This window comes from Cebidichthys violaceus, unplaced genomic scaffold (assembly GCF_023349555.1).
Source record: "Cebidichthys violaceus isolate CVI_PGR_0920_01 unplaced genomic scaffold, fCebVio1.0.p SCAF_32, whole genome shotgun sequence".
Taxonomy (NCBI): Eukaryota; Metazoa; Chordata; class Actinopteri; order Perciformes; family Stichaeidae; genus Cebidichthys; species Cebidichthys violaceus.
The window spans coordinates 748,034-773,857 of NW_027176506.1; the positions used below are offsets into that span (position 1 = coordinate 748,034).

Sequence of the window (25,824 nt, forward strand, 5' to 3'; positions counted from 1 at the left end):
TTTGCATATTCTCCAGGTATTTAACATCAGCCTTATCTAGACCTTTACCTTCCCCAGTGTGTGACACCGTTTCTACACCCCCACACAGCCCTCACACTAAAACCCCAAAAATCACAACGCTGTCCAATTCAATCGATGCAGTCTCCATTGTTGTACAGCACATGTAAATGTTGCTCTGCGTGTGTTTTTGTGTGTGTTCGTGTTAAGCTAGTAAACGTGTGTCCAGTGAAGCCATGAAGTACACTGAGGAGCTAAAACTAGCCGTGGCCTGGAACCGAGTGGACATCGCCAAAACGGAGCTCTTCAACGGAGACATACATTGGAAGGTCAGAGTCAAACCTAATGACAAATACACGACGGATACATTACATTACAGTCATTTCACATTACATACATTATGCACCCGGCATGGAATATAGATATAAGGAACACAAAGAATGTTCAAAGCCTCACTAGTATTTGGAGCCATTAGATTCTTCCTTCCTGCCTCCTGGAGTTAAGTGAAGTGACTTCGATGTGTGACATTGAGGTGCGTTAGTAGAAGTGTTGATCAGAGCAACACACAGCGTAGTTGATCTGGGTTTGGCAGTACCTTCATTTCTCTTTCACTCAATGCATTGGACAGCACACAACCCAGGGGCTATGCTACAGAAAGTGGTTGGAAATGTATCTCTGCATGCTGTAATCACATAACGTTGATTGTGGTGATTCGTATTTTAAGTACGACGACCTCGAGGACTCCATGACGGACGCGCTGATCAACAACAAGCCCCAGTTTGTGCGTCTCTTCTGCGAGAATGGACTGAATATTCTGGACTACCTGACATACCGGCGCTTGGAGAGCTTGTACGGCTCACTGTCAGACACCTCGCTGGCCTACATGCTGCTCCAGAGGAGTCTGAGCGAGAGGCAGGGCCTGGCTGGATCCCTGCCCAACCTGCAGGGAGCTGGGACGGTACCTCTGAAGCGTCTACAGAGTGCACTAACTGGACCCGCTTCAGCAATGGAGCTCAACCTGTATGAGGTGAGGAAGAGTAGCTGAGGATGGGGGAAGGAGCCTATAAGACCGATAGATAGCAGGTTTGATTATACTGTTAGTGGCGTACAGTAGGTGAGTGGATGGTAGTGTTAGCGTCATGTTAATGATTACTGTGTAGTGATGGTGTTGAGGCTGCTAATGTCTTTCTTTTACTTTATTTAAATACCATTCAGTGCCGTTTTAGTCACAATGATGCTGTATCACAGGCTTCATTTTACAACAGGGTCACGCCACGTCTTGTAGTCTCATTTTGCTAAATAAGAAAAGCAAACAAAAAGGTGGGGTTGGCCGTGGCTAAGTGGAGAGCAGTCAGATCCTCTGACCTTTCAATCAGAGGGTCGGTAGTTCGAACCCCGGCTCCTGCTCTGCTAGTCTCATGTCAATGTGTCCTTGAGCAAGACACTTAACCCCAGCATGTCTCCCGTAGCTGCGTCTACGGTGTGTAGATAGATACTGAATTGTAAGTCGCTTTGGATAAAAGCGTCTGCTAAATGACTGTAATGTAATGTAAAAAAGCAAAACTGTGTTATATGCTGGAGGAATGTCACATCCTGAGGACAGAAGCTGTTCCTGGTGTTCCTGGTGTTCCTGGTGTCCGTTGGTACGTCAGCTGATGCTTCCAGACGGCAGCAGGGTGAACAGGCTGTGGCTGGGTGGGTTTTGTCTTTTAGTGTTCTTTGGGCTCCTTTGCAGTCACCAATATCCCTGAAGCTCAGGAGATGGGTACCAACGAGGTTCTTGGTTGTTTTAATTAACCCCCATAGAGCCCTCATGCCAGTTTGCAGTGTTTCTGTTGCTCCTCTGTAAAAGTTGACATGAACTTGACCTCAACGTTTATCTAAACCAAAAGGAATTGTTGTACGCAGTATGCCAGACTAAGTCAGCTGACATATTGATAATCGTGATCATGTGCTTTCACAGGCTTGCCACTGCTGTGCCTCTCACCTGCCACTGTCAGTAATCACTCTCGTCAGCGTAGCTATATGTTTGTTTGCTAGATAACGGTCTTTCCTTCACCATCGTGGATGTAGCCTTCATTTCAGTTGCTCTATCACTTTGTTTGGGTTGTTCTGGACATCCTTTTCTGCCCATGTGTGGTTGTTTCAGCTCTAGTCAGAGGTGCACTAATCAGATGTTTGGACCATTTCACCAAAGATGTCTGAGTCGTTTCCTGGAGATTTCTTTCCACTCATTCCCACAACTCAGTCAGGTTAAGGCAACAAAACTGCTTGGTCAGGTTTAGGAATAGACAGTGACATAATCAGCACGGTTCCGTGTTTGCTTGTGTTGACATGATTTCGTGGGATATCTTTTTGTCTATTGCTACGCATGCTGGAGGAGACGAGCCTGAAATGTAACAGCCAAATGTGTGTTTGATGAACGTTTCAAATCCTTTTAAATACTTTTGTGTGGATCTCTATTTATTACATGAATGTATTACATTTATTTAAAACAAGAAATATTTGTGTTCATCAGAAATATATTTGTGAATCTTATGTTTTATGTGGATTTTGTTTGTATTGATATATAATGATTAGGAAATATATGATCTATTTAAATCACTAAATACATTAGTGAATCCTTCTGTGTGCGTTGATATTGAGATGATCTGACTCATTTCTGGGGATGATGGTAGTGTCGTCTGCAAACTTCCCAACAGAGTTCAGTTTGGGGTGGCAGCGTGAACAGGAGGGGGCTGCCTAGTGGATCCTGTGCTCATAAACAGAACACAGTTTATTAAAGACTACAGAGAGAACACACCTCTACTGTTATTAGTGACTATTATGAAGTACAGTGATCATGTGAACAGACACAAACTACCAAAAGTCTCTCCAGCTGTTAAAGCCGACTGACAGCTGTGATCAGCTGATCAGCTGTGATCAGCTGATCAGCTGTGATCAGCTGTGATCAGCTGTGATCAGATGTGATCAGCTGTGATCAGCTGTGATCAGATGTGATCAGATGTGATCAGCTGTGATCAGATGTGATCAGATGTGATCAGATGTGATCAGAGGTCATCACAAACAGACGTCACTTCACGTGACACAACTGAGGAAAGGACGTCTCATATCTCTTGAAAATATTTCCTTGTTTCCAAGTGAGGGAAACGGGGATGTAATTAAGAGACTTGGGATGTAGCCTGGGTGAATGATGACATGTAATGTGAAGGCGCTTCGAGTGGTCAGAAGACTAGAAAAGTACAGTCCATTTACCGCAGGGCAGACTTTACAGCTGACTCTTTGTGGAGAAGATAAAAGTGAGCTCAACAGGTGTTTAGCTCAGAGAGATGGTGGTCATACGTCACCACAAAGTCTCCCCCGTGTTTCTCACCACACCATTCAGTGAGACTTGTGACTAATGTTTCTACACTAAGTTATTCAGACATTTGACTAAAGTATTTAAGTCACTAGAGTGATTTGAGAAGTCACTGAATGTAGCAGTGTCCAGCTGATCATTATGTGTACCTGTTTCCCTTTTCTTCATTTCCACCAACCTTCTGATTGTGATCTGATGTAAACAGACTCTCTCTCACGTTGGATTGAACTACCTTTGAAACACAGTGAACTGCAATTGTTTTCGTGTTTTGCTTTATGTCAAATGTAATAACTCGAAAGCACCCTTGCTCTGTATACAGTATAGTGAATTGTCTGGTGATGCTGCAGGTATCCCGCCTGCTGTGGGACCTGTTGGGGGATGTCTGTCAGCCCTTCTACTACGGACCTTTGGGCCTGAACCCCAGCACCAGCACCAGGAAGGCTCTCAGGGTCAGTGGGTTGGAAACTCTCTCCTTTTGTTGCTTTTGCAGTTTGAAATAAAGTAGTGAGAATGAAAAGAAGTGAGCGTTTCATCTCTGTGTGAGGCTAGAGGCTCCCGACTACATTACACCTCTACATTTCAGAATGATGGTACTCCAGGTTTTAACAGTTCAGGGAGGGGATAGCTCTGGTTTTGTTGGAGTACTCTTTTTAGTTAACCTTTTTAAAAGTGCACATCTTCTTGTAGAGGATTCAAACAAAAACGTGTTTTTCACTACATATAAAGTCACTGAGAACATCAGAAAAAGCTGCTGGCACAATTCAAAATAGATGATGTGATATAGAGAAATTATTTCTTTGGATCTGACTCCCTCACTGGTGTCTTGTCTTGTCGTGTCTTGTCTAGCAAGTCAATAAGATGCTGCTGGGGGAGTGTATGTACCGGGACCAGCGCTGCCTCTCCCCCTGGTCAGCCCTCTTCATCTGGGCCGTCCTGCAGAACCGCTGTGAAATGGCTGTTTACTTCTGGGAGATGGTGAGACTCACGTGTGTGTGTGTGTGTGTGTGTGTGTGTGTGTGTGTGTGTGTGTGTGTGTGTTTTAAGGAATTGGCTGTCTTCAAATGACACTGTCAACATGAGTACACATGACATTCTAAGGTGCTGTGAGAAACATTAGTACACTACAGTAAACATCGCTGAGGTCATCAGATTTGTTTTCATTTGAACAGGCGATTATTGGCACCGTGTTTTTCTGTTTCCTTGTCAGGCAGGGGAGTCGGTGCTGAGCGCTCTGGGTGGCAGTAAGATGCTGAGGGAGCTTTCTAAGATTGAGAGTGAGACTGAGACCAAGCTAGCCATGAAGGAACTGGCCCAGACGTTTGAGAACCTGGCACACGGTGAGTCAGACCACTCTGTTCTCTGCATGGAGAGCCAATGTAGCGTAAATGCCTTAATCTCATAACTCAATGATTGCACAGAAATAATCAGAGTTTACAATAAATAAAAGAATTTAACTTGCAGTGAATTCCCCTCGGAGTATCACCCTGTGAAAAGAGAAAGTGATAAGCCTCGATTCTGGAGGCTGCTTCTAAGAGGTTCTTCACTGCATCAATGATGAGTGTTTTTTTCAGGAGCGGTAACCTTTCCTATTCCTTTTTAAAGCGAGAGTTATGGACGTACTTACAGCTTTGTCTGTGCTTATATGTGCTCTTGTTTTTTTAATACCATCCACCTGCCAGGGACTGTGGATGGAAATGATCCTGCATGGGTCAATATGGCACATTTACATGGTGGCTCGTATTCATTTATGTGCTTTGTTCCCTCTTGAATAAAGTAAACATAAGTTCTGGTATCATCCACAAGATCATTCCTGCAGAATGTTTTGAAAGGTTTCTCGCAAGACTCCAAGTGACCTGCTGCCTGGTCTGATTAGCTTGGACAATCCACTTGAGCACCTGTGAGCGTCTGAATAGCTCCCGCGGTTCCACTGGGACTCTGACAAGGGTGACTGCAAGTCTGAAACAAAGAAATCTATGTGTCAGGCACTGTAGACGCAGAATTTTGATAGAGCCAGGAAGTGGGATTTTCGAATAAGTAACTCAGATCCGTAACAACTAAGCACCCGAGTTCCTCCTCATTATCCCATTCTTCCATAACTTTACTTTCAGTTATGGAGTTGTGTTGGGCCAGACTTATAAGGAACCATTGAATCACACCTGTCAAATAAAACACCACCCGACAAATGATTTGAAAACCGTGGCTCCAAATAAGCAAAAAAAGTACATGCTGGCGCATGAGAGGTGCCCACAACAACCTGCATGGAACGCATTGGCACACAGTCACAGGAGTATAAATCAGGCATTAGAAAGCAGGTTGTCTGTCACCTGCTATGGGGTCGAGGGCACCTGGCTTCCAACCTTAGAGCTTAGTCAGGGGACACTATGAAGGAAGCAATGGTAGGGTCCATAGCTGTCATGTAGTGAAATTTTGATAAGACTTGAGACTTAAATTGGACTCTAGTTCAAAGACTTGAGACTTAAATTGGACTCTAGTTCAAAGACTTGAGACTTAAATTGGACTCTCGTTCAAACACTTGAGACTTAAATTGGACTCTAGTTAAAAGGCTTGATACTTAAATTGGACTCTAGTTAAAAGGCTTGATACTTAAATGGACTCTAGTTCAAAGGCGTGAGACTTAAATTGGACTCTAGTTCAAAGGCTCGAGACTTAAATTGGACTTTAGTTCAAAGACTCAAGACTTAAATTGGACTCTAGTTCAAAGGCTTGAGACTTAAATTGGACTCTAGTTCAAAGGCTTGAGACTTAAATTGGACTCTAGTTCAAAGGCTTGAGACCTAAATTGGACTCTAGTTCAAAGGCTTGAGACTTAAATTGGACTCTACTTCAAAGACTTGAGACTTAAATTGGACTCTAGTTCAAAGACTTGAGACTTAAATTGGACTCTAGTTCAAAGACTTGAAACTTAAATTGGACTCTCGTTCAAACACTTGAGACTTAAATTGGACTCTAGTTCAAAGACTTGAGACTTAAATTGGACTCTACTTCAAAGATTTGAGACTTAAATTGGACTCTACTTCAAAGGCTCGAGACTTAAATTGGACTCTAGTTCAAAGACTCGAGACTTAAATTGGACTCTAGTTCAAAGACTTGAGACTTAAATTGGACTCTAGTTCAAAGTCTTGAGACTTAAATTGGACTCTAGTTCAAAGGCTTGAGACTTAAATTGGACTCTAGTTCAAAGACTTGAGACTTAAATTGGACTCTACTTCAAAGGCTCGAGACTTAAATTGGACTTTAGTTCAAAGACTCGAGACTTAAATTGGACTCTAGTTCAAAGACTTGAGACTTAAATTGGACTCTAGTTCAAAGGCTTGAGACTTAAATTGGACTCTAGTTCAAAGTCTTGAGACTTAAATTGGACTCTAGTTCAAAGACTTGAGACTTAAATTGGACTCTACTTCAAAGGCTCGAGACTTAAATTGGACTTTAGTTCAAAGACTCAAGACTTAAATTGGACTCTAGTTCAAAGACTTGAGACTTAAATTGGACTCTAGTTCAAAGGCTTGAGACTTAAATTGGACTCTAGTTCAAAGTCTTGAGACTTAAATTGGACTCTAGTTCAAAGTCTTGAGACTTAAATTGGACTCTACTTCAAAGGCTTGAGACTTAAATTGGACTCTAGTTCAAAGTCTTGAGACTTAAATTGGACTCTAGTTCAAAGACTTGAGACTTAAATTGGACTCTACTTCAAAGGCTTGAGACTTAAATTGGACTTTAGTTCAAAGACTCAAGACTTAAATTGGACTCTAGTTCAAAGGCTTGAGACTTAAATTGGACTCTAGTTCAAAGTCTTGAGACTTAAATTGGACTCTAGTTCAAAGGCTTGAGACTTAAATTGGACTCTAGTTCAAAGGCTTGAGACTTAAATTGGACTCTAGTTCAAAGTCTTGAGACTTAAATTGGACTCTAGTTCAAAGACTTGAGACTTAAATTGGACTCTACTTCAAAGGCTTGAGACTTAAATTGGACTTTAGTTCAAAGACTCAAGACTTAAATTGGACTCTAGTTCAAAGGCTTGAGACTTAAATTGGACTCTAGAGAAAAGACCAGGGCGTCTCTATGGCTTAAGGTTGTGGTTTGAGTTTGGTAGGATCTTCGTTGTATCTCCGTCTTCATCATTTCCTGTCATGCCTCTATTGTCTGTAATAAAACGGGGGTGACCGTGGCTAAGTGGAGAGCAGGGCCGCCTTTTAATCAGAGGGTCGCCGGTTCGATCCTCCCGCTCCTTGAGCAAGACACTTAACCCCAAAATGTCTCCCGTAGCTGTGTCTACGGTGTGTAGATAGATACTGGATTGTTAGTCGCTTTGGATAAAAGCGTCTGATAAATGACTGTAATGTAATACACAAAATGCCCCCCCACCCCCTACAATAAAGAGAAAGATAAGATAACTCCCTGAAAAGCAATCTTTATCTCCAGCCCTTATGAAGAAGAGAAATGAATGGTCTCATTCTGCGTATTCTGTTTTGTTTGTGTGTTCAGATGTATTTGGCGAGTGTTACCAGAGCAACGAGAGTTGCTCCTTCACTCTCCTTATAAGGAAGTCTTCGGTGTGGGGCGGAGCTACGTGCCTTCAGATGGCCACCGCGGCTGACGCCCGCCTGTTCTTCAGCCACGATGGTGTTCAGGTAGAGATGCTGTTCTCCTGCCAACAGTAGGAATGAACAGACTTGTAAAGGCTCAATCCAGGCATTGAATAGTCCAATGACAGTTGAGAGCTATATGCACATTGTAGAAATAGACGTCGTCAGTGAGTGTAATGTTGGTTGGTAGCTGTTGTGGTGACAGGGCTGCTCTTTTCTGTAGTCCCTGCTGTCTCAGATCTGGTGGGGTGACATGGAGAGGAGCACTGAGGTCTGGAAACTGGTTTTCACCTTCTTCTTGCCCCCTCTCATCTACACAGACCTTATCAGCTTCAGGTCAGTGTTTTGTTAATATTGTGCTATGCTGAGCAATTATTGTGTAAATGTATTTGTGAGTTTGTGTTGTAATGGGATTCCATCCAACACATCCTCACTGTCAAATACAGCAGCTTGATCAATAAGTCCTAAGCTTCAAACTATGGCTCTCAAGGAACCCCTTGAACTATGGTAAAATAATTCACACCAGACACGAACAGCAGCCTCCTGTGTTGTTTGACCCATCCAGCCTCCCCTCACATCCACCCTACTTGCACTTTCTCTGTATTTAAACTACGTCAGGTCTGCGGATTACTTCACACAGAGTCATTATAAAGCCTCTCACGCAGACACTGAAGGGTGCCTCGTGCGCTGGTGTCAGACGCTGAGGGGTACTGACCAAGCTACGGTACTTGACGTTTTGGGAACAGGAACGGGTTGCTCCATCCTGGTTTCAGGGCTCATATATTTGGTTTGTGTTGTGCTTTTTTTAAAGCAAAAATGGGATTAAAATGCAATCTCCATGTTTTTTTTTAATGTCTCCTCACTGTCTATCAATAGAAGTATTTTCTAAACCGTACTTGTCATAAGATCCCAGGTAACTTTATATAAATAGCCCAAACACAGACACAAATTTGCCTCATATGGGTTTTGCCGTCTATCCTTAGAGTAAACTGCGGTGATCAGTATCTTCCTGCAGGGAAATAACCCCGTAGGTACACAGAAGGGACACACAAACCTACATTTAAGTACCAGTAGGAACCAGTAAGTATTTTATATCAACTGACTCAACGATATTATATCGTATGGGAAACTACACTATAAGTCACAGGCTGTATATTATGAAGTGTTCCTGTCCTCAGATTGAATATCGTGGGAATGATCATCTGCATTGACAGGAACATACAGCTGAGTATCATCAGCGTAGTAGCAGAAAATAATTCCATGACTGTGTATAATTTGGCCAAGAGGTGAAATGTAAAGAGAGAAGCGCATGGGGTCAAGAACAGAGCCCTGTGGTATTACGTATTTCACGTCAGGAAAAAAGTATATAATATTGCAATAGAAAACACACTGTAGTCGTATAGCTAAGTAAGATTGTTACCTTGTGAGAGCCAAGCCAGAGACACCAAGTCGATTTTCCAGTCCACTGATATTCCTTTATCAATATAAAGGAAAAGATCATTTACGACTTTAGTATACACAGTTTGCACAGAGTGGCAGGTCCTGGGAGCAGACTGAAGGGCTAAAGAAGATGACTATTGAAATGGCTGAGAGCTGTTTAGACACCACTCTTTCCAGTGCTTTTGAAAAGAATGGAATGTCTCAGACGAGTCAAAGAACCTGGATCAAGGTGTAAGCTCTTAAATAGAGGTTTAACCACCGCAGTCTTAAAGCTACTAGGTTCTTAATTGACATATTAACAATAATTAGAATGGCAGCTCTCAGAAATGGCCATAAATTGTTAATATGTTTAGCTGATTGAGGAGGCAGCTAGTTGGTTTAGAAGCTAGCATCAGCTTAGACAATGATTAGGGAAGATAGTCTCAAAATGTGTAAGAACAGAGACTAACTGGGATCCCACATGTGATTATTGCAACGCACATCATACAGAAGTAGCTGGAGAGGAACTCATTTCATATCTAATCTAGAAAATCTAGAAAGCTGCAGTTGCAAGCAGCTAACATACGGGTGTTTTTGAGTGAGTTTAGCTACAGTGTCAAAAAGAGAACTACGATTGTGTTTATTGTTTCTTATTAAGAAAGATAAATAGGATGCAGCGCACGTGTTATTTAATAGACACTCGTGGGTAGAAAATGTTCAGTTCAGTTACGGGTCTTTGGGCATATTATAGAAGGAAAGGATTCGATTTGATCATTTAAATCGCATGCATTAATCAAACAAGGGGGACTACTAAATTAAATTCTGAATTAATTCATAATTTCAATGGTTTGCTAAGAACAGAAAACATGTCAGGTTGCGGTGTGCATTCATGTTTCAGAGCACAAGAGGAGGAGGACAATTCTGTGGAGGTCCACCACGGCAGAGACGCTGACAGTCTGAATGGAAATGATGCCACCGTCTTCTCCCTCGCTGACATTATTCAAAAGTAAATACAAATATATAACATAACATGAATCAGATAGTGTTGTATGACGGTTTTCCTTCTCAGTTGTAACAAAAGTCCCTTCTCCTTTGTTTGGGGTCACAGTGAGGAAGAAGCCGAGGAGTTCAGGACTCTGAAAGAGAACCTGAACGGTGGGTTTGGATCACTGTCCCCCCTTTGGTGCTCACACTCAGTGGCTACTGTACCCCTCTGTTGCATGTCCACATTTGTACATTTGATAACTGTGTGTACTTATAAAATTATATTTATACAGACAATCTTGTTTTAAAATGATTATGTTGCATAATATATAAAAACCGGTACAGATACAAACAAAGTGCTGTGTGCACGGATCAAAAGCTCAGCTTGTGCCACGGGAGGGTCTGGTTTTGATCCAGAGTCCTCCTGAGCTCAGTGAGTATGTGTTTTATTACCATGTCTATAACAGTCTGATCTATTACCACCACACATCTGGTTTTCCACACATGTAATGCTGACAACCAGTTACATAACAGATTCATAATTCACATGTAAAACTAGGCCGAGGCCTTGAAGGACCAGACCTCTCGAGCTCTGTAACAGTCCATGATAGATAAACTGTTGACAGATATGAGCCAGTGGACATCTCTGATGCTCTCTGAGAGGTTTTTGTTTTTTAATATTTGTATTACTTCCTCACCTTCAATATCGATTACATTTTTGTATTTAATAATCCACCATGTTTGATCTTTTTCAAGACATTTTTACTCGATAAACCATTTCAATCTATCCGTAGGTGTTGTTGTTGAGTAATACATCTCTGTATAATACCTATAAGTATTACCTATACCTATATAAGTCTCCCTTCCATCTTCCTCCACATGGAGCACATGTGGAGAGCAACAAAGGCAACATGTAGTCTAACAGCCAGGTTAAGTTTACACACTGTATTAAACAGTATTTTAATTTCCTGAATAACTTTAATGTTAATATTACATTATATTACATGCATATTACATTACACTATTATATTATATTCCCTCCATCTCCTCCCTCACATACACAGACATGAGGAAATGTGGTCCGTGTTTAAATACTGAAGTTACCCTTTAAATATTGAAAAACAGATGTTTGTGTTAGCCACTGAGTGTATTTGTTAATATGTTTTCAATGACTTGTTGACATCTTTCAATCATTCCTGTTTTCATTATTTTACTTCTCTTTACTTCAGACCCTTTGCCATCCGACTCCAAGAGACCATTTATTGTGTCACGGTGGAGACAGTTCTGGTTTAGCCCTGTTACCTCGTTCCTTGGCAACGTGCTGATGTACTTCCTGTTCCTCTACCTGTTTGCCTATGTTCTTTTGGTGGACTTCAAGCCCCCGCCCCCTGACGGCCCGTCCACTCTGGAATTTGTGCTTTACTTTTGGGTTTTCACCTTCGTGTGTGAAGAGATTCGGCAGGTTGGTTTCTAAGACAATAGCACAGATATTGCCACATAGTTCTACTGTTACAATAGTTATAATCGGCTCTGCGGTGTTTCGGTGTCTGATAAGTCTTCAAACTTATGCATCTGTTACTCAAACTGGATTGTATTTCATGTTCTCTTCAAAACCTGAGGAAACACACCCCATCAGTTTGAACGCTAACTTGTGACCACTTGACCTAAAACACATATTTCTCTCACTGACACATACTGCACACTGCACAGATCCACATACTAATGTGACTCCTCTCTATCTGGTTGACAGACCTTCTTTGTGGGCAGCACCTTTGTGCTCCAGAGGATGAGGAATTACATCCAGGATGTGTGGAACAAGTGTGACCTCACAGCCATCATTCTCTTCACTTTGGCTGTGTGCTGCAGGTGACTCCTCTGACACCCTGACCAATGTAACTGTGGAGCCAGGGGGAGATCTGAGTCCAAGGAAACGGAATATTAACTAAAAAACACAGGAAGTCTCACAACATCTACTTTGTCCTAAGAACGTAGCTAGCACTGTAGGAGATGGAACAATCTGAAGTAGACTGGGAGGGAAGCCAGGGTTGATGTACTGCAGAAGTTGATTAGATGATGAGATGTTCTCAACATCACTGGAGTTTCATACCAGAGTGAAGACAGATCACAGATTAAACTTTATATTTGATTAGTTTTCTGATTCACCGTCTGGTTTAAATAAATGTTCGTTGTAGACTGAACAACAAAAGGCAAGGCAAGTTTATTAGTATAGCACATTTCAACAACAAGGTAATTCAAAGTGCTTCACATAAAAGCATTAAAAGAATCAAAACATAATGCATCAGAAACAGACGTCGCTTCACATGACGCTTCACATGACGCTTCACATGACGCTTCACATGATGCTTCACATGACGCTTCACATGACGCTTCACATGACGCTTCTTCACATGACGTTTTTTCAGATGACGCTTTTTCACATGACGCTTCACATGGCGCTTCACATGACGCTTCACATGACGCTTCTTCACATGACGTTTTTTCACATGGCGCTTCACATGACGCTTCATATGACGCTTCACATGACGCTTCTTCAGATGACGCTTTTTCAGACGACGCTTCACATGGCGCTTCACATGACGCTTCACATGACGCTTCTTCACATGACGCTTCTTCACATGACGCTTCTTCACATGACGGTTTTTCAGTTGACGCTTCACATGACGCTTCACATGACGCATCACATGACGCTTCACATGACGCTTCACATGTGAGGAAAGGACTTGTTTCCTCTCTCCTCGCTGGGGTTCCACGTGAGGGAAACTGGGATACAATTAAGAGACTTGGGAGGTACCCAGAGAAACACAATGAAAGGCTGGAGGACAAGCAGAGACCATGTCAATATGTTTATTTCTTCATTATCTGGTTGTATAATAATAATAATAAAGGTGATTATATTGCGTGACTTATTACCTAGTTTTGTTTTCCAGAATGTTTCCCTGGTCATATGATGTTGGCCGAGCTATCATGTCCATAGATTTTATGGTCTTCACACTACGTCTGATCCATATCTTTGCCGTCCACAAACAGCTTGGGCCCAAGACCATCATCGTTGGCAAAATGGTGAATGCACACAAAACTCGCACAACAACCTGTGGGCTACACACATGAATGAAAATGCCATGTGAAATATAACATCAGACATACAAAGAGTTGTTTCACTAGAAGTTAGGGTTTCTTGAAAACACTTTTACAAAGATCTACTGTATGTAGTGCTATTAAATGTTATTCCTGTGATGCTCACCCTCCATTTGTTGTTAATAATGGTGGTTGATGGTAGTGCATATAATGTACTAGAAACAGTCAATATGATTGAAATGACAAAGTCCTATTCATGACCTCACAACATGGCTAATCCTATAACATCATCCATCTCTGGTCTCTCTTTGCATCCCGCAGATGAAGGACGTTTTCTTCTTCCTCTTCTTTCTGGCTGTGTGGCTCTTGGCTTATGGAGTGGCCAATCAGGCCCTCCTTTACTCGTATGATCCGCGCCCTGATTGGATATTCCGCCGAGTGTTCTACAGACCATACCTGCACATCTATGGACAAATACCTATACATGAAATGGATGGTGACCGACTCAGTCTCAATATACCCGTCCATATCTGTCTAGCACAATGGCCTTTGGTTCCCTCAATGTCAATGGAGTTTGCTTGTTCTCCCTGTATCAGCAAGTGTTCTCTCCGGGTTCTCCGGCCACCTCCCACTGTCCAAAGACATGTAGCCTAGGTTAATCGATGACTCTAAATTGTCCGTAGGTGTCTGTCTCTGAGTGTCAGCTCTGCCATAGTCTGGCTACCTGTCCATGGTGTAGCCTGCCCCCCGCCCAGTTTTAGCTGGAATCGGCTCCGGCCCCCCTGCGACCACGAGCAAGATAAACGGCTAAAGATAATGATAGATGGATGAAAGTTCAAGTTAATTTATGTTACAGTTAAAATGGATGTTACACTTTAAGGTGCTTGTAAATGGGTTGCATAGATCCGCATGTTGTTAAGGACCTCTTCGTTGTTTTTCCATCTAGTTGATAAATTGGTGAAAGTACCCTGTACGAACAACGTCACACTCATTGAAGCAGGAGAGGAGCCCTGCTTGAGCACCTACTCCAACTGGCTGGTTGTCATCCTCCTTGCCATCTACCTACTGTTTACCAACATAGTACTGGTCAACCTACTCATTGCTATGTTCAGGTACCGTTGCAGTTCTAATGATTTTCTTCAGTTCCAGTGCTGTTCTTCTGATTAAACAGATTCCAAACATGATATGTTATATGTTGTACAGCATAGAGTAGGAAATAATTTCTCTCTGTATATTGCAGCTACACCTTCTCAAAGGTACAGGAGCACAGTGACACCTATTGGAAGTTTCAGCGTTACAACCTGATTAAGGAGTACCACTCAAGACCCTGTCTGGCACCGCCCTTCATCATTATCTCACACCTCAACCTTCTCATCAAGAGATTCTACCACCAGATCCCCTCAGTCAAAAGCAAACACTTTGGTGAGAAGTAAAGCATGAAGACAGGGGATATGAGGGAAAGGAGGACAAGCATTTAGCAGGGAGCAGTAAAGAAAAAGTAAGACAAAAAGGCAAAAGGCTGGGACACATGTACCGTTTGGCATGAATTACCTCTTGCGCTACTGCTCGGTAGGTCATGGAGTTGGCTCATTCAGTCTAGATGTGTTTGGTTAATTTGAAGAGGCCCTACAGCTGTGTCTTGGGGTGCCAGGCCAGTTGGTCAGAGAGCTGTCTCTCGCATTCTTGGTAGCATGTCAAGTTGTTTGTCAGATGATACGAGGCTCCACCACGATTCACTTTGTCAGCAATTATGTTTTTAATTCTCTGTTCAAGGAGAGCAACTTATATATACCAGCTGTATTCCGAGCTAGTCTACTAGCTCAGAACAGGAGGGGTGCTAAGCCTGTTTTTGTCTGGGAAAATCCGGGAATTAGTCCTGTCATGTATTGGGCTTTATAAGACGATCAGGTAACTAGAACTCAGAACAGAACCATGCTCCTTTACATTGACAGGATCCAGTTGCGATGGTTTAGGCATCTGTCCAAAATGGCTCACAGGCATAGCACGTGATCCTGTTTTTAGGATGTGCATGCAAGTGTGCTTTTTGCTTTTGCCCTCGTTCCAGCTACTTTACTGATCTTCTCTGTCCTCAGTTCTGGAGTTGCGGGGCAAGAAGGCTAGCTGCCTCAACACGTGGGAGGCTATCCAGAAAGAAAACCACCTCTCAGCTCAGAATAAGCGGCAGAGGGAAAGCGACACAGTACGAATTAAAAGTACATCTGTCAAGTAAGTTGCATCTGCTATTGTTGTGAATTAGGGAAATGTTAAACAATATGAATGTGTAAGAGCTATTTTGATTCTCAAGGTTAGAACTGACCATTCATCATATACAATTATATTTGACTGACAAAAGAAATGTGAAATATAGAACCCAGCCAATACATCAGCATACAATTATTAAATATATTGGTACTGGCTTTTATGTAAACTAATATCTAAAAATATCATCCATCCATCCATCCATCCAATAACTTCCGCTTATCCGGGGCCTGATCCCGGGGGCAGCAGGCTTAGGAGGGTATTCCAGACGTCCCTCTCCCCAGCAACACTTTCAAGCTTCTTCTGGAACCTTGAGGCGTTCCCAGGCCAGACGAGATATGTCATCTCTCCAGCATGTTCTGGGTCTACCCTGGGGCCTTTTACTCACCTATGGTCATGAGCTTTGGGTAGTGACTGAAAGGATTTGAAAGCTGATTTAAGCGGCTGAACTGAGCTTCCGTTGTAGGGTGGCTGGGCTTAGCCCTGGAGATAGGGTGAGGAGCTCAGACATCCGGAGGGAGCTGGGAGTAGAGCCACTGATCCTTTGCTTTGAAAGGGGCCAGCTGAGGTTGTTTGAGCATCTAATCAGGATGCCTCCTGGACGCCTCCCTTTAGAGGTTTTGCGGGCATGTCCAACTCGGTCGGAATGTAGATGTGTAGACTGGAGGGGCAAAACTCCTATGACCCCTCCAACATACCTGCAAGGTTAAGGAGCTGGTCCACTGTTCCACGGCCAGGACGGAATCCGTATTGCTCATCCTGGCTCTGAGGTTCGACAATCGGTCTGAGCCTCCTTTCCAGTACCCTGTATTAAACTTTCCCTGGGAGGCTGACTAGTGTGATACCCCAATAATTGGAGCACACTCTCTGGTCCCCCTTTTTAACAATGGGAACCACCACCTTGGTCTGCCACTCCAGATGCACTGTCCTTGACCTCCATGCGACACTGAAGAGGCTTGTCAGCCAAGACAGCCCAACAATGTCCACGGCCTTCAGCAACTCAGGGCAGATCTCATCCACCCCTGGTGCCTTGCTGCTGAGGAGTACTTCAACAACCTCTGCCAGGAATATGGATGAGTCTTCCCCCGAGTCTTCAAACTTCAAACTCTGCCTCCTCCTCAAAGACATGTTCCTCAAAGTGCTCTTTCCACCGCGCAACAATTTCCCCAGTCCATGTCAACAGTTCTCCTCCCCTGTTGAACACAGCCTGTGTCAGAGCACAAGTGCGCTGACACAGAATTATTTGCATAAAGTTACGTGGCATGTCTTGAACTCGTTCTTCAGCCCTTCCGCACAAGCAAACATCATCTTGATGTTTAGTAAGCTATACAATCGCCCCTTACAGAAGGTCACAGTGACTGTTAAACGAGGAACATCTGACATAACAAGTGTGAAGAGAGTTCACACAGGAGCCACAGACTTCACAGAACCTTGTATGTTAAACAATAAGAAAAGATCATTCGAAAAGTTATTTTTTTCTCCAACACCAACCAAAAGTCCTTCTCCGTGGTCTCCCAGAACTCCTCCCACACCTGGGTTTTTAGCTTGGTAAACCGCCACAGCTGCAGGCCTTCTGGCCAACAGGTACCGGTCTGCCGTTTCCGGTGACCCAGGGCCCGAAAGGCCTCCTTCTTCAGCTTGATGGACTCTTTCACAGATGGTATCCACCAGCAGGTTCTCAGGTTGCTGCCACGACTGGAATTGATGACCCTCCGACTACAGCTCCTAGAAGCCGCATCCACAATGGAGGCTTTGAACATGGCCCACTCTGATTCCATGCCCCCAGCCACTCCTGGGATGCACAAGAAATGTTGCCGGAAGTGGGAGTTGAAGACCTCGTGGACAGGGTCCTCAGACAGATGTCACCAGTTCACTCTCGCCACACGCTTGGGTTAACCAGGACTGCAGCCTCCCCACGATCTGATCCAACTCCCCACCAGGTGGTGTTCATTTGACAGCTCTGCTCCTCTCTTCACCTGAGTGTCCAAGTCATATGGCCGCAGATCTGATGATATGACCACAAAGTCGATCGTAGAACTTCGGCCTTGAGTGTTCTGGTACCAATTACACTTGTGCTTGAACATGGTGTTTGTTATGGCCAATCCATGACTAGCACAGAAGTCCAACAACTAGGCGCCACTTGGGTTAGACAGGCCGTTCCTCTCAATAAACCCCCCTCAAGGTTTCTCCATCGTTACCCACATGAGAGTTGAAGTCCCTGAGCAGAACTATAGAGTCCCCAGTCGCTGCCCTTTCCAGAATGCCACCCAGAGACTCCAAGCTGGCTGGAGTCTCTGGGTGGCATGTTCGTAGTACCCAAAGTCAGGGACATCCCGAAAGCAACTCGCAGTCGCGTATACTCTCGTTCCCCAGGGAAAACTCCTTTCCAGCCGATTCATAAAGGGTCAATGAAAGATAATGTTTGTCAGAAATGTCATGTGTTTTATAAACGGCGTCTTCATTACTGTGTTAGTCCACTGACAAGTGTATCCTTACATTATAAAATGCCCTGCTCACTACATACAATATCTTGGCCACAATATTTTTTTGTGAATTTCTAATGTTTTTATTATGTATTCTTATTAAATGTTACTGACACTGACAAACAATGTAAGAACACCTTTCATTAAGTTTTACTTTTACACATTTCTCTTTTACTTATAGAAGTTTCTGAAGTCCTTTTGTGATCATTCCATCGTGTTGAACTGATCTGAACTCAGACTGTCAGTCTAGCTGAGGTTTGCAGTGGGACTATTTGTGTGTATTTGTTTTCGCAGGGTGGACAGTGTGCTAAAGCAAATGGCAGAGATCCGAGACCAAGACAGAAGGTTGCGGCTGCTGGAGACAGAGGTCAGCAATATTTTAGTGCACATGAAAGGTCTAGTGAGCCTAATCTGTACCAGTCATAATCAGTTTTTGCAGCCTAGAATCATAATCCAGGCTTTTTTGAAGGCCAGAACATTTTGAGTTGTTTTACCAATAAATTCTTTATACAAAGTCTTTGTATTTAGTTTAGAGATATCTCTTACAAGGAAACATCTATAGCAGGAGGCATCTTTAGCCCAGAGACACAACTGAATATTTGACCGGTTTTCCAACTGTACCTCCAAGTCTGTGCCGTTTATCTTGGCCAGAATATTATTTAAAAAATTCTCTAAATGATATTTTCCTGGTTGAGCCCGCCCACCTACTGTATTTTGACAAAATACTGTATTTTGACAAAATACTGTAGGTGTGCTTTGTTTTATTGTGTACAATCTCTGCATGTATGAGTAAATTGATATGAGTATATATATCTGTGTGTGCATAGTGTGTCTGGTTTCCCTGCAGCTGTCGGCTCTGCCTGCTCAGCACTCATCCAACTCTGTCTGTGTATCTCTCTCCCAGCTGGAGTACTGCTGCAGCGCCCTCTCCTGGATGACAGAGGCTCTGTCTCAGAGTAATCTGATAAAGGCTGACTGCCTCCCCTCTGCTCCTCAGAGGTAAAACCACAGGACATCTAACCATGACCCTTTTAAAGAACGGGAACAGGCAACATGAGCAGTCAGACGATCCCACAGTTTGGACAACTTCAAGTTTTTAATATGATGATGTGTTGAGATGAGTGGGCAATAATATAAGCTCTTCCACCCCCTGGCTACTTGCAATAGACCCGGTTTTGTCTTTTTTGGTGGGGACGGGCTCTTTAGTGGGAGACAGCAGGTCAACAGTATATGCCACATAGAAGTAGAGTACGTCATCTGAACCTGAAGATTTTCTTTTCATAAATCTGTAATAAACATTGTTTTCATTAGGCGCTCAATAAAATGTTGACAGTTTAGAGTGTAAGAGGGCTTAGAACATTATGATGGAAGTATTTGATGGCCATTCGCATACTATATTATGTCAGTATCATTTCTCATAAATTATTGCAGCAATTTTTTGGATAGGTGCAAAATTTCAATATTTACCACTTGAGAACACCCTTGAGAACCTTAAGGAACACACTAGAAAAATCTATGCTGTGATACAAAACATTTTAAATTTGTAGATTTCTGAAGGAATTGCATTTTTCCCACAAGTTTGTGATTATCCTAGAGGTCACAACATCTTATATTCTACAGTGACGTCAAATTTAAAAGAAATGTATGCCTGCAATGAATGGGCTACTTCGCAGACTAACATCATCACATATGGATATTAATATTAATCTGCAGCTCCAACCTGTGATGCACCAACGTGCTGAAGACTTGTTCCAGCAACTATAAAGAGAAAGAGACTTTAAAAGAAAACGCTTTAAAATGAAAAGAAGATTTTGAGACTGGTAGAGATACCATAGGATACAAAGGAGGGGATACGATCATTCAGAGTCCCGCTGAGATAGAGAAAGAGATGGAGATGAAGACGAAGAAAACGGATCAAGATGAAGAAGACGACCAAATTCTAAAATACCAGACAAAGCAGAACAAACTGCCACCAAAGCAAGAGACGGCTGCGTCATAGTGACAGACCTGCATCCTTTATAGCTTTAAGCGTATTCATGTGTCTGCACTCTGCAGTCAGTGTATTCGTAGCCCTCAGAGGTGTTGAGCTTCATGTAACATTTCATTTCACTTGTCAAATGTTGCAGTGTTATGTGAATTTTAATTTTGTACACGAAACAATTAATAACCGTAGCTGTGGCGTCATAATGAGGTTATTAGGAGGTGGTTCAACTGCAGTAGGACAGCACTGAAGGCCCAGGTTTAAAATGCACGGCCCGCCACTGCTGTTACATCAGTTCAGTTTGTCAAGCATTGGTAAACACTTGTGAGGTAAAAACACCATTTATTCTAAAAACGCCGGGTCTAATGTACCAGCTGTCAGCTTTTATACAGCCAATATACTGGCAGTGTTCTCGTAAGAGCAGGATTTAGGACATTTTATTTCAATTTTACTGTAGTGCACATCATTTCCGTCACATTAATGAATAATGATGGACGTTACAATTCCTGTTTGTTATGGAGCTGGATATTGAAGCCATATTTTAACGGGCAATGCATAGAGTCAAAATCAATGTAATTAACACAATGACAAGAACGCGGGTACAAGCGGCCAAAATGGGTTTCCTCAGGAGGGTGGCTGGCATCTCCCTTAGAGATAGGGTGAGAAGTTCGGTCATCCGTGAGGGACTCAGAGTAGAGCCGCTGCTTCTTTGCGTGGAACGGAGCCAGTCGAGGTGGTTCAGCATCTGGTGAGGATGCCACCTGGGCGCCTCCCTAGGGAGGTGTTCCAGGCACGACCGGCTGGGAGGAGACCCCGAGGGAGGCCCAGGACCAGGTGGAGGGACTATATCTCCAAACTGGCCTGGGAGCGCCTCGGGATCCTCCAGTCAGAGCTGGCTGATGTGACACCGGGAAAGGGAAGTTTGGGGTCCCCTGCTGGAGCTGTTGCCCCTGCGACCCGATCCCGGATAAGCGGTCGAAGATGAGATGAGATGAGATGACAAGAACAAACCCACAGAACCAGTCACATATATTTATATGAACCCAAATACCACGATTCAACAGGCCTTCAAATGCACATTCCACCAACACTGAGGAGCAGCATTCAGATATGATTCACATCAGAGGAACAAAATGAACCATATCATGAGAACAACACCATAGACAAATGAACCATGTGAAAACTAAAGCAGTTCATTACCAAAGCTGCTGTTCACTCAAAGACAAAGTCCATCCTCCTTTCTCTGATTGAGAGAGTTCAATGACGCGGTTGTACAGTAACGTCACATCGGTGCCGTTCAGCTCCAGTGAGAGGTTCTTCTCGGTTCAGTGATGACAGTGGAGTCTCCCCAGTCGTACTTCTTGAATACGTTTTAATGCGTTTGAGGGCTGAAGATGTCCGCTCCACAGAGGCACTAGATACTGGGATTGTCACCGCCCAACATGTCACGCTGGCCCACTGACCAATCAAGCCGCACCTTAATGATGAGGTACTGTAGGTCAGCTAGAAGCTCTGACAGGTCAGAGAATACGCCCAACATGTCAAACTAAAGATCTGATTGGTTGAAGACGATGACAATCAACACTATCGTCCCCATTTACTTAAACTGTAAAGGGATTCACTTGTAACTCTGAAGGCCTCTGGGCAGATTATTTCACTTAGAGACAACATAGAGGCTGAATCTGATTGGATAAGAGCTCTACTTAAAACAAGCTGCTGGAAGCAGAGCAACAGAGGAAGACAGGAGCTGTGCAATGAGAAAATAAGATAATGGGAAAAATAATTAGAATACTTGTAGTGTATTTATGAAAAATGATTAAATTATAAAATAGCTATAACTTTGTGATTCTGTCTCGGCCAGCAGAGAAGGCCTTGCTGGCCCTGACGGCCACCACTGTGTAACAGTCATAACCTCTAGTCAGCAGTCAACTGGTGGATTTAAGGCCACATTGGCCGCGGTTAGCTGGCCAGCTAGCAAGGTATCTGTCAGCTAGCCACCACCTAGCCTGTCTCTGTCCCACAGCTGGCTTCAGTGTGTTGAAAAATGAAACAACAACACTTCTTACAATGTATTAAAGAATCTTATTTTCCCTTTGAGGAAGATTGTCATGGTAGCTGAGAGAAGCAGTGCAACAGGGATGTTCCTGCAGTCTTTTCCTCACCTGGTTGAACTCCTTTCTGCGTTTAGCTACACCAACGTCTGTGCCCTTGCTGTGCCCTTGCTGGTGACTCTGCTACCTGTGCGTCTGTGACTTTAGTTCCTATGTGTTTTCATGTTGTTAATGCTTTTTAATGCCATCTGATTCATGATCATCAGCGTAATGAAACTTTGACGACGAGACCATGGCTACAGTTAACAATTGCACTTTAGTTTGCCTTCTGTGGCTTTGTGTAACCATTGTCTGGAGAGACGCTCGAACACTTCAAGTCGGGAGCAATACCAAGCCCAGGACCAGAAAGAGAGGCCGCAGAGGGGGGGAGCGGGTCAGGAACAGTCGGCGGGGCTACAAACCTCTGCTACCCTCTGCTATTATGGGTAATGTCCACTCTTTGGCTAAGAAGGGGGATGAATTGACTGCCTTCTTGAGGTACAATCGCCAATTCCAACACTGTGTTTTACGCCTTATTGTTGACAAGGCAGCAGGCCCTGATGGTGTCCATCCACGCACCCTGAAGGTCTGTGCTGAGCAGCTGTGCTCAGTCCTTCATTCAATCTTTTCCTTGTCTCTGTCTTCATCAAAAATTCCAGTAATGTCGAAAACTTCTCGTCCGATTCCCAAGAAGAACAGCGTGAGGAGTCGCAGCCTTACTAACCTCCGACCTATAGCCCTGACCCACACATGATGACGTGCTTTGAAAGGGTTGAACTGGGTCACCTGAGTGGACAGGTCTCAGTCTTGCAGTTTGCATACAGGAAAGGTGTGGGAGTAGATGATGCACTACTTTATGCTTCACACTATTTAGAGCCATCTTGAAACGACTGCCAGCTCTGTTAGCATTATGTTTTTCAACTTTTAGAGTGCTTTTGATACAATCCAACCACACCTTTTAGCTAAAAACTTATGACTTTTAAACTGCACAATGCAACTATCCTGTCCTGTGACATCACATTGTATCAGAAATAAGAAGGAGGAGGTCCCCCTGGGTCAGCAGAATTGTCCAGTCATATAAATATCTTGGGGTTGACCTGGACACTAAATTAGACTGGAAGGACACTGACGCTATATTTAAGAAGGCTCAGTCAAGACTTTTCTTCTTGGGGAAGCTTCGATCCTTTGACATCAGCAGAATGCTTCTTCATGTTAATTCTATCAGGGGCTCTTGGCTAGTGTCCTCTTCTATGCTGTGCTCTGCTGGGAGGGCTTCATCACTGCGGATGATAAAAACAGGATCAATAAGGTGATCAGAAAGGCTGGCTCAGTGATTGGCCTAACCCCAGGTCACTGTAGAAAAGAGAACAAGGGCCAAGCTAAAAACAATTGTTCATTTTGAAGGCCATCCATCACTGTTTGTAAAGGACTCAGAAGCTCGTTCAGGGAGCGACTGAGGACTCCTCAGTGTTCTACTGAACGACTCAGAAGGTCCTTTGTTCCAGCACCTTTAGATTTAGCATCTTTCTGATGTTATTCATGCGTCATATGGCATTTCATGGTGATATTTATTCATTGTAATGTGTTGAAACTCTGTCTCCTGTTGTCTGTATGAGTTGTTTTTTGGTGGCAAATGAGTTTCCCCACTGCGGATTAATAAAGCTCTCTAACTCTAATTGTGTAGCATTGCTTCCTTTTCCTTTGACATGATGGTCGTGGAGTGTAGTGACTTCTCACTGTACTTCAGATATTGAACAATTAGGGGTTGCGGGTTGGAGTTTTCAAGGTAGTCAAGCTAGTTCATCAAGCACCTATTGTCCTTGCGACGATTATTCACATCAGAGTCCATCAGCTCTGGTTTGACCTCTGCTAAGCTTACATGGAGCCCTGTACTGCAGGCCGTTTTCCATGCTCAAATCTTGTTTTTTCAAGTTTCTTCTTTGTCGAATTGTCTTGCTTGCATGTTGCCACAGTTAGTTCCAGATTAGGATAGAATTAGTAACGAAAATAGTTTCTCTTGATAAGGCGTTGCTTTAGCTGTCTGCAGTCTGGCTTCTGCCTAGGCAAAGAGACTAACAAGAACTGAGTTTACTGTCTTGACTCTGGTATACAGACAAATCTGAGCCCTGTTCCCGGCCAGCCTCTTCGGTATCCTTTGGCATACTGTTTAGCATGCATGGGAGGTGTCGAGGTTCAGCGAGTCTGTACGGTGGCTAGTATCAGCAACAGTGGCGCTGAGTCGGGTTGAGATGAGTACACAGGTTTGTAGTATGAGTACAGGTTTGTAGTCTCAGCAGCGCACACAGATATGATAAGCCTCAGGGGAAACATGATTCAATCAGTCACCACCCACACTGCTTAAAGCTAGGCTTTGGCACATTGCACTGAGTTTGTAACTCCAGAAAAGGTTGTATATGCTTCAAATTATATGGCTGGCTGTTACAGACTAGTAACATATAAGAGTTAAGTAGAGAAGAAAAGCAGAGCGCTCATGTCATTTCAAACTTAATAATCAAAGCATGTGGATATTTCCTTGAGGCTACCAGTGCAGACCTGCAAGTGTGATTACACAAAAGTATCAGTCGAAAGAAAATATATATTTTCAGTCAGCACTACATCTGAGCTTTAAATGAATCTTCCAACACCCTTATGCAAAGACACACACACACACACACACACACACACACACACACACACACACACACACACACACACACCAGTGCCTTTAGGTAACTGTATCGTGGAAAGTGATTTCCTTCTTTAGACAGCCCTTACATGGAAAGAGCTTGGGTTGGATGTGGCACTGTATCAGATCCACAGAGGCAAATGAGTCCTGCTGGGGTCTGTCAGATCTGGTTGATGAATGGGCCAATGCAGTGCACTTGCTGTCATCTCTTCACCTCACAACACCCTGTCTGACACCATAAACCATAAATTCTTTTTACCCAGACATGTTAAGAGTTAAATGAGGTCCTGTGTTAGGGTCTTTACTCAGATGTCAACATCTGCCCCAAGCTGAAACAGACAGGCTATTATTCCAAACGGAGTCTCTTTAAGACCGCATGGGGAGGAGGGATAAAACAGTAGAGCTCGTTAACTAAATGGGTCAAGTGGGTCAATGCAGGCAGTCAGTGGTCCAAAGTAAGAGAGAAGAAATGTCTTTGGCATGTCTGAGCTCATCTCCACTTTCAGCCACATTGCAGTCTTCATCTTGATCTGATCTCCTCTCTCATTTTGTCCTCTGCTCTTTCCAACTCAGCTGTTTCTCACTGCCACTAGTCTATCACCATGAGAAACTTCACTACGAACTTGTTCTCAAACCTGCCGTTGTACCAAAGATGACGCTATTCAAATGCTAAAGCTTTAAATAGTGACTAATAATGGTGATGATGTGAGTTCTAATGGGTTAATACAAGGCTATGTCTCCGCTATGTCAAATGTGCCAGACTGGGATTTGTTGGCTGGGCAATCCTCAGGTCCCCCGTTTAATTTCATTGAGGGACTAGATGAGATTCTAGAGCAAGTCACTAACAGCTCACAAGTCTTTGTCTTC

General features: G+C 43.4%; 1 protein-coding gene across 1 annotated transcript in view; it reads left to right on the top strand.

Annotated features, from left to right (window-relative positions):
* trpm4a (transient receptor potential cation channel, subfamily M, member 4a) overlaps positions 1–19,535 on the top strand; it is a 35,717-nt gene extending 16,182 nt beyond the window's left edge. The window contains exons 10-27 of the mRNA XM_068724827.1: positions 208–326; positions 722–1,024; positions 3,703–3,804; positions 4,202–4,330; positions 4,563–4,692; positions 7,859–8,004; positions 8,183–8,295; positions 10,277–10,384; positions 10,487–10,533; positions 11,592–11,824; positions 12,113–12,228; positions 13,311–13,443; positions 13,780–13,954; positions 14,405–14,570; positions 14,699–14,880; positions 15,552–15,684; positions 18,495–18,567; positions 19,105–19,535. Coding sequence (XP_068580928.1) covers positions 208–326; positions 722–1,024; positions 3,703–3,804; positions 4,202–4,330; positions 4,563–4,692; positions 7,859–8,004; positions 8,183–8,295; positions 10,277–10,384; positions 10,487–10,533; positions 11,592–11,824; positions 12,113–12,228; positions 13,311–13,443; positions 13,780–13,954; positions 14,405–14,570; positions 14,699–14,880; positions 15,552–15,684; positions 18,495–18,567; positions 19,105–19,203 — 2,507 coding nt within the window. The 3' untranslated portion in view covers positions 19,204–19,535. The remainder of the gene's footprint in view (positions 1–207; positions 327–721; positions 1,025–3,702; positions 3,805–4,201; positions 4,331–4,562; positions 4,693–7,858; positions 8,005–8,182; positions 8,296–10,276; positions 10,385–10,486; positions 10,534–11,591; positions 11,825–12,112; positions 12,229–13,310; positions 13,444–13,779; positions 13,955–14,404; positions 14,571–14,698; positions 14,881–15,551; positions 15,685–18,494; positions 18,568–19,104) is intronic.
* The last annotated feature ends 6,289 nt before the right edge of the window (positions 19,536–25,824 follow it).